At 42.4% G+C, this 9,179-nt stretch overlaps 1 protein-coding gene across 1 annotated transcript in view; it reads right to left on the bottom strand.

Moving 5' to 3' along the window:
* Positions 1 to 9,179, bottom strand: part of HHIP (hedgehog interacting protein) — a gene marked incomplete at both ends in the record, with an annotated part of 102,056 nt that overhangs the window by 23,338 nt on the left and 69,539 nt on the right. Inside the window, 4 exons of the mRNA XM_080697151.1 lie at positions 2,054 to 2,175; positions 6,760 to 6,903; positions 7,461 to 7,634; positions 8,449 to 8,600. Of these exons, the coding sequence (XP_080553277.1) occupies positions 2,054 to 2,175; positions 6,760 to 6,903; positions 7,461 to 7,634; positions 8,449 to 8,600 (592 nt within the window). The remainder of the gene's footprint in view (positions 1 to 2,053; positions 2,176 to 6,759; positions 6,904 to 7,460; positions 7,635 to 8,448; positions 8,601 to 9,179) is intronic.

Below are 9,179 nucleotides of genomic sequence, written 5' to 3'. Positions count from 1 at the left end.
CCTGGCTATCGATATGTAGTGAAAATAATTAGTCTTTATTGAAATAGTATCAAAATTTAAAAGACCTCTGTGCATTGCTAAATGAAATTAAAATGCTTTGCAGATGCGTGTTGTTGCTATAATTGCCAGGATATACAAGTTTCCAATAAAATTAGAATCTGGGTATTTTGGAAATGATGGTATTTACTTTAGAATCAAAATACTTTTCAAAGAAACTTAATTTTTTAAATATTCAAATTTTTTTTCCTGTGGAAATGCTTCTGCTTATATATAGTAAATTGGACCAGACTTCTGTCAAACTACATAAGTCTTTAAAAGTTCACAGTTTAATGAAAATAAAAGCATAGCACATAAAAGGTCTTTAAACCCGCATTTATTGTACATTTAAAAACACTGTCACTTTGTCAGAGAATATCTTCACTTAAAATATTTTAATAGTTTTGTTTATAGAGTTGTGTGGTTAACAAAGTCTACTTCAATAATTCCTTCTGAATTACATGCATACAGTCACGTATCTCAATCTTTCCATGCATGCTATTACTCACTGGAATATATGTATGGTAATTGCGGTGGAAAAGCTCTAAATTCAGTTGTAAATTAATCTAGGAATTACTTCTTACGTATTTAATATCAAACAAGTCACTACCATCAGGCAGCATTTTATGCAGAAGCTTTTGTGGAAAGGCAGTCATTTTAAAGCCCTCCGAGTCGCTCACGCTACTATGGTGACCATGTTATGACACTTAGGAAAGCTAAGAGAAGTCTGAAATACCCAGCACTCCGAGGAGCGGCATAACCGAATGATCAAGGTCACGACCTCTAGAGCCAGACGGCCCTGGTTCAAATCCATCCTGTGCCCTTTGTGCTGTGTGATAATTAACCTTTCTGCACCTCAGTTTCCTATGGTGATGTGGACAGTGATGGTGCCTACCAGATGGAATTGCTCTCTAAATTACATGGGTGAAGTTTATAACGTGCTTACTTACTATAGGGCCTGGCAGGTTGGAAGCACTGTAAATGTGTCTTAAAATACAGAAAGAGAGGGCTGTTTATACTGTAACTAGTTTCGGCTGAATCTCAATGACTGTAATTGTAGAACTTAGTTTAATCTACAATGCAGCCAAAATTCCACCAAGCTGGTGCTCATTAGATTTTGTTTCCCCCCCAAACCACATTATTCGTTGGTTTGGCTTTTATCAGATGCACACGCACACACGGATACCTGAGAAAAATAAAGTAAAATAACTGAACGCCACATGAGCTAACACAGCTGCTTCATTCCTGGTGCTAAATAAATAGCTGTATTGAATGAGTAAACAGAAGAAGCAATTTAATAATCTTAATCTACTGTGTTCCCTGAATCATAATAATGTTTAATGTATTGCTTCTTTCAAAAGGGATACATACTAAAATGTTGAGAAATACTAAGTGTTTTGGACTTCATTATCATCCAATTTTATATTTTTAATGTTCTCTCTAAATATCCTAGTAATCATGTTATTAAAAGTAATGTTTAAACACCCCATTCTCATGACTTGTTTTTACAAGTCTATATCTTACTTTGTTTTCCCTAAAATAAACACCTTTTTTTTGGGAAAAAATTACATTCTTATTTGAAACACTTATAATTTCCCTAATTGCTGAGAAGAGTAGTATGTTGAGTATTGAGAAATTTCTTACCTTTAAGACTTTTTTTCCCTGTATATAAGATGTTAGGACAAGTTTTCCCTTATTATATGAAATAAATAGAAGTATTCATCTTGATTCTCAGATGAGTAAAGTCTAAGCTGCTAACTTTTAGAGCCATTAAATTATTTGGACCAATGAAAAACTCTGCAATCCATGGAAGGGGTAATTAGCCAAGTTGAACCCCGAGGGCTCCAAGGAGTCCCTGAGCCTTCAGAAATCCAACAATTTACTTCTTTGCCACTGGTTAGGCGAGTGTTTTTATGCTTTCTCAAAGGCTGGTTTTGCAGAAATCCTTTTCTCTTCAGCTAATATACTAACACCCAACTCAAAGGAAGGCAAAGTCCACCAAGGATACCCTACTTACCATAATCCTTGCCCTTTATTATCTGCAGAATTCTGGCTGAGGATCTATTTTTTCCATTGGAATCTGAACAAAGTATTGTTAAATTGTTGTTTATATCAATGGGCCGTCTATCCACAGCACATCTGTATAACAAAAGAGGTGGAGAACTATTAATTCCTACCTGAGTATCTTCCAAGCCCAGAATAGAGATTGTGGGTTGGTGAGGATCCTATAAGCAATTTAGTTTTTTTTTTTTTTTTTTTTTAGAAATGGAAACATTCTGATGTTTGCTTATTCTGCTGACACTTAATGAACTCTGGAGTATATTTCTTAATTTTTCTTGGTATCTCCCTCCATTATGAATGTGCTCACTGTCTTAAAACATTTGTTAGACTGTTAGGGAATATCTCGTGTGTCATACATTGGCAAGCTGGGATTATATGCCTATAAACTGGCAAATTGGGGTTATATGCCTATAATCCCAATATTTGAGAAGCTGAGACAGGAGGATTTCAAGTTCAAGCCAGCCTCAGGCAACTTAGTGAGATCTTGTTTCAAAATAAAAATAAAATAAAACAGGGCTGGAGATATAGCTTGGAGCAGAATGCCTCTGGGTTCCATCCCTAGTAAAAAAAAAAAATTGGCAAAGTATTGTAAGAACCAGTTAATACTCACATCTGTACCACAAAATAAATTATTACTTATAGTATTTATTTTGTGCTTCTTTTTCTTTCTTTCTCTTTTGGGAGTGGGGGCATTCGGGATTGGATCCAGGGGCATTCTACCTCTGGGCTGTATCATTAGCCCCTTCTATTTTGAAACAGGATCGTGCTAGGTAGCTGAGGGTCTTGCTAAATTGCTGAGGCTGGCCTCTAGCCTCGGATCTGCCTGTCTCAGCATCTCAAGTCCTGGGATACATGTGTGTGCCACCACTCTCAGCTATGTTTTCTATTTCTTATATAGAGTCAATCCATCCCAAAGCTCAGCACGCTCTAATGAAGGAAAACATGAGTTCCAGCTTGGGGAGTCCAAGAAAGCTGGTCCCAGCCATCACCGAGTTCTTTCACATCAATTCCATTGACTGTCTCTGTTCTCAACCTAAAAGCCTTGGCACAGTTGATATTGTGGTTAGGTAATTCTTTTGTTCCCCCCGCCCCACCAGGGATGGAGGGCTGTCCTGTGAGTTATAAGATGTTCAGCAGTACCCCTTACCTCTACCCATTAAAAGACAGCAGCGCCAATCTACCCCCTGTTGTGAAAGCCAGAAATGTTCCCAGACACCAAATGTCCCCTGCAGGCAAAATCATTCCACTGAGGAACACTGCTATAAGCCCACGAAATATATTAATTACTAACAAAACAAAAATCAATTCATTGGGGGCTAGTAAATAAATTAAAAAATTTAAAGAAAATCTTCAGTGTTAGTACTGGGTCTTAAGAGACACATACGAGATGTTGCAATTATTCAGAAGCAAAATAATGTTGGCTCCAGATGATGCCATTCATGATAAGGAAACTGTATGCCCGACCTGCCGGAGATGGGTCTGTGGTTCTGTGGCGTCAGACCCTTACTGTCCTCTCGAACTCAGTGAAGCTCAGAGTCCAGTGCCCGGCAGGGACCCTGACACAGTCATGCTGTGACTTAAGGTGGATCAAATCCACAAGGGCGAGAGAACGGTCCTGTATTACCTTGCTTTTGAAGATGGAGAATCTATCGCAAAAAGAGGTTTGGCTCGTTTCGAACAAGAAACAGCAAGGCTGGAAGAAAAGGCCAGTTCTCCTGGAGGTGGAATGGCTGGGGGCTGTGAGCGCTCGCTGGGGCTGAATGCCAGGTACACTGAGAATGGTTTGACCCTTGTAACCTCCAGTTTCTCGTGTAAAAAGGGGGCCAGACGGTGAAACTAATCAGCGTGATGCTATGCTAAAGCAGCGGATATATGTCACGACACATTCATCCAGGCCCATAGAAATAGAAAGCACAGCAGCGGGAGTAGAGCCTAACGTGAACTGTGGATGCGGGGTGATTTCCGTGTGCCCGTGACAGCTCAACCTTTGCACCCACATTCTATGGGGGACCTACGATTGGGAGGGGCTGGGCTTGTATGCAGGCGAGGGGGTGCACTGTCTGTTCCGTCTGCTCAGTTTTGCTGCAAACTTACAACTGCTCTAAAAAAGATTAGTCTATTAAAAAAGAGGATGTTGGGGTATGGATGCCTCTTACCTTATTTTAGTATAGCAAGCCAAGAGGCGTACAAGTGATGCTCTGCATGGGATACCTAGTTCAGTACCCTGCGTCAGGGTGCTTAAGAAGAGTTAGCTTGACTCTGAACTGATGAATATTCGAGTTGCTTTTCTGCATTAGAAAATCTTTCTTTCAGCTTCAAATCCTCTTGGAGGGAGGTGCAGTATAAACCCTGGATTTCCCTTTAGCCCTCTGTGGCAGAGGAGGTGGGCCCTGCAACACAGGCATCTTGCCATGCAGAGGGGCTAGAGAGCACCCCGTCTGGGGTGCTGGGGTTTTGCACCGAGGCTCCGAACCCCCAGGTAGATGGTGGGGGAGTTCCAGTGGGACTGTGGTGACGCAGGCTGGCCGACTTCAAAGTGCTGCTTTGTGGTGGTATCTGTGAGCTCTGAGCTATAGGAATGGAATGTGACAGTTTTCTCCACATCCTGAACCCACCTTAAGTGTTCCCTGTCGAACACATTTTAAGATCTGCTGAGATGCCAGAAAGGAAATGAACTGTAGGCTGGGGCTTTGATGGAGGGGAGGTGAAGGGCACGAGGGATTATAAAAATAAAAAGTTTGAGAAATATTCACCTTGCATGTGGTGAACACTCAATAAACATTAAACAGCGATAATAACTTAGCTAGTAAATGAATGGACGTGGCCAGATACCCCTTAGTATGAATAATAGACCGCAGACTGGATGGGGCTTTCATTAGAGAATTTCTAAAATACACTTCATAGTATTTTTTTAAGTGCAACTAAAATGTCTCTACATATTTCTTTGTTATCCTTTCTTTATGGTTCATAATAGTATGCTGAGCAGCCAATGTGAATTTTGTTAGTATCTGAAAAAAATTTTTTTTAATCGAATAAGGACATTAACATTTAACTCAACCCTTTGCAAATGAACACTGCCGCAGCCTATGTTAAGTGAAGCTTTGGTCAAAGAACTACCAGGCGTCAGGCACCAGACTTTGTGTTTTGCCTCTAGATTTTTATGTAATCATTATAGTATCTTTACAAAGGAGTTATTATCACCCCCCAACCCTGTCCCAATGTCTCCTGCAAAAAGTTCATATGTTGGAAACTTAGTCCCAGTGCACCATGAGTGTTGAGAGGTCGGGCCTTCGAGATGCAGTTGGGTCACGAGCGGATTGTTGAGCGGATTGTTGCCGTACTGTCCGCGTGGGTTAGTTATCCAGGAGGGCGTGCCCATGAGAGAAGAACTACAAGGGTCAGTTCAGCCACCTTTCCTTCGTTCTTTCCCCTCTCCCGCTCCCTTGTGATTTCTGCTCTGGCCCTTACTTCCTTTTCCCTTCCCCTCTCCCCTCTTGCCTTCCATCAGGGATGCTCAGTGAGAGAGGCCCCACCGGGCGCCAAGCAGACGCCGGCACTGTGCCCTGGCACTGCCCGGCTTCCAGCACCATGAGCAAAATGACCTTCTGCTCTTTATAAATTACCCAGTCTGTGGTGTTCCATCACAGTAGCACAAAACAGACTCAGACAATAAGCAAAACAAAATTTAGAGGGGATTAAGGAAGCAAATCCAGAGGTCCATTATCTCTCAAACTTGTTTAGATCTAAGCTTAGTAACCCAATGATGTTTCTCTAATAATAATCTCTCCAAATACTGAGGCCAATTTTTCTTTTTCTTTCCTTCCTTCCTTCCTTCCTTCCTTCCTTCCTTCCTTCCTTCCTTCCTCTCTTCCATCCATCCATACTAGAGATCGAACCCAGGGGCTTTCTGCCTCTGAGCTATACCACCAGCCCTATTTCATATTTTATTTTGAAATAAGGTCTCACTAAGCTGCTGAGGTCCTAAGTTTCTGGGGCTGGCTTTGAACCTGTGATCCTCCTGCCTCATCCTCCCAAGTACTGGGATTATAGGTATGCACCACCACACCCAGTTTAAGGTCAACTTTTCTTTATGGATTTGTCCTTTTCCTTGTCTAATCTGGTTTATTTTTTTCATCTGTTTTACACATTAATAGAAGAAACAGAGCTGGGCATGGTGACACACACTTGTAATCCCAGCATTTGGGAAGCGGAGACTGGAGGATCTCAGTTCATGGACAGCCTCAGCAAGGCCCTTCACAACTCAGTGAGATCCTTTTTCAAAAATAATGAGACTAAAAAATGGGGCTGGGGTTATAGCTCAGAGGACAAGGCTCCTGGGTTCTATCTCCAGTACCATAAAAAGAAGACGGAGGAGGAGGAGGAGGAGGAGGAGGAGGAGGAGGAGGAGGAGGAGGAGGAGAAGGAGGAGGAGGAGGAGGAGGAGGAGGAGGAGAAGGAGGAGGAGGAGGAGGAGGAGGAGGAGGAGGAGGAGGAGGAGGAGAAGGAGGAGGAGGCAGAGGAACAGGGCTAAAGACTTGCTCAGATAATGACCTGGTAGGTTTTAGCTCTTGGCTGTCTGATGGGAGACCCTCTCTCCTTTCCTAGTTTCCAGGTTCCAGCCTGGCTTTCCCGCAGTTTTACAGGACAGCCTTATGTTCTCACCTGCCTGGGTCATGGAGCCCATAGGCGAACACTTCCGGGGGCTGGTTGGTGCTGTTGAAGTGCGGGTTGGTCCTCGGTATTGAGTAAGGCACATTGCACAAGTCTGTGTCCACATCCAGCCGTAGCACCGAGCCTGTGAAATCACTGAGAAATTGGAGGAGGACATAAGTTCTTCACATTTACCTAAACTAAACGTGGGGAGGTCGTTCTGCTCTAAAAGAAGCATCCCTTTATTTGAGACTACACTAGCAAAGTTCCATATGGTGGGAGATGAAACCGGAGGTGGTTTGGTACCCGGACACTAGCTGAAGGTGGCCAAGGGCTGTGGCATCAGTAGCATACTGCTATTATCTATTTTCTTTACTTTTTTGCCAATCTGTGTATTTTACTCTCCCAGAATGTTAGTTATTTGACCCTGAGTGTACAGGCTGTGGTCCAGAAACAGGGGCACCACCCGCTTCCTGGTGCTGTTTCACAGGGGGAGCCCCCATAGCACAGCTACACAAGTTAGCTTGCTTTAGGACAAAACGAACCATCACAACAGCCTAATGTTGAATTCCTCTGCATTTTGCAGATACCAACAACAAGAGTTGCTATTGAAGCAAGAAGGCAATTCAGAGATGGTTCTTAACTCACTGGGCTTTCCTGGCACTGTAAATATCTCAACACCTAGAGGCACGGGTCTGCAGTCCATCTTTTACCTTAACCCATCCATTTCTTCCATGTCATCTAGAGTGATCATCCCGTCTCCCAGGATGATGTACAAAAAGCCATCAGGACCGAAGAGCAGCTGTCCACCCAGGTGTTTTCTGTGGAGCTCTGCGACTTCAAGAAACACTCTGGCTGTCCTCAAATCCACTTGATGGGGATTTTTTCTACATCGTAGGGAGGAAAAACACCATCATCGCCAAAGATGTAAGAGGAATCTTTTATTAGAAAGTAGACGGTACACAAATAGGGGAACACACATTTGGCACATAGACCATACTTAAAATGGAGCTAATTAAAGTGACTGGAGAATGACACTAATTTCTAAGTTGGAGAAATAGTGGGGTTTTTTTGTTTGTTTTTTTAGCAGTACTGGGGATTGAGCCCAAGGGAAGTCTACCTCGGAGCTACACCCCTAGCCCTATTTTTTTTTTTTTTTTTGAAACAGGATCTTACTAAGTTGCACAGGGCCTCACTGAGTAGCTGAGGCTGGCCTCAAACCTGTGATTCTTCTGTCTCAGCCTCCCAGAGAGGTAGTGTTTAAGTCGAAAGATAATTGAGGAAAAGTGACAAAGCCATTATTTTTCTCAGTTTTTCTTAAAGACACACACGCAAAAGATTTCAAGAAAGGTTGCGATTTTGCTTTAATGGTTGCCACTTTATGGCTTATTATTATTATTATTATTAGCATTATTATTATTCATTGAACCCAGGGGCATTCTACCTCTGAGTTACACACCCAGTCCCATTATTTTGATTTTTGAAATAGAGTCTCACTAAGTTGCTGAAGGCCTCGCTAAGTTGCTGAGGTTGGCCTTGAACCTGCGATTCTCCTGTTTCAGCCTCCTGGTTATTGGGATTACAGGAGTGTGCCACCATGTCCAGCTATGGCTAATAATCTTTAATTTCTAAACAAAGAGAGATGGAGAGAAAAAAAGTAAGATTCCAAAATGTGCGTGCGTGGATGGAGTTCAGCAGTACCTGGATACTGTGTATTCTACCACCCTAAGAATGTGGTCGTGAGGCCCCATCGCCCACCGCTCTTGGTTGGTGGTGTAAGACACATACAGCTTTCCATTTTTCTTGTAATTGGGATGGAATGCAAGGCTTAGCAGTCCTCTTTCATCTCCTCCCTGCAGTCAAATGAAAAACACAAAGAATTGTGAAGTTAATTATGTTCTTTATTGTGTTTCAACTGGAACCCCAAAAGAGTCTCTCTCTTTCTTCTGGATAATCTTTGCCCAACCTCTTTTCTTCTCTTCCTTGCCTACTGCACAAAAAGGGATTATAAAACATTTCACTTTGAGGGACCTCTTTGAGGGTTAGAACAAGACAATTGTCTTGTGCGGTTATCTATGCGCAAGCGTCTTACGCCACTTTTGTGAAGTGATTTGTGTGTGTAATCTTGGGAAGAGAGGAAGACAAGTTCAACGGCTGTGAGGAATTCTTTCCTGGGTTACTAGGTTGCTTGTAGTTCATAGAAGACAAATAAAAAGGTTCATAATCAACAGTCACTTCTAATCCAAGTCTCCCAAGCCTAAAACACAGTGTGGGCTGCCAACTCCCACTGTCTTGGCAATATGTTTAGAAAACAGTTAAATTGCTTGTGTAATATGTAAACCTTTCTTTCACCCCCAGGCATCTATATCAGTTGTCACTACGATGGTGGTCTATTCATCATTGCTAGGTCCCAGGCAGCCCCGGCCTGTCTA

The sequence above is a fragment of the Muscardinus avellanarius genome (genome assembly GCF_963383645.1).
Source record: "Muscardinus avellanarius genome assembly, chromosome: 6".
Taxonomy (NCBI): domain Eukaryota; kingdom Metazoa; phylum Chordata; class Mammalia; order Rodentia; family Gliridae; genus Muscardinus; species Muscardinus avellanarius.
The sequence above is the reverse complement of the archived record's forward strand: the minus strand, read 5'-3'. Positions and strand labels throughout refer to the sequence as shown.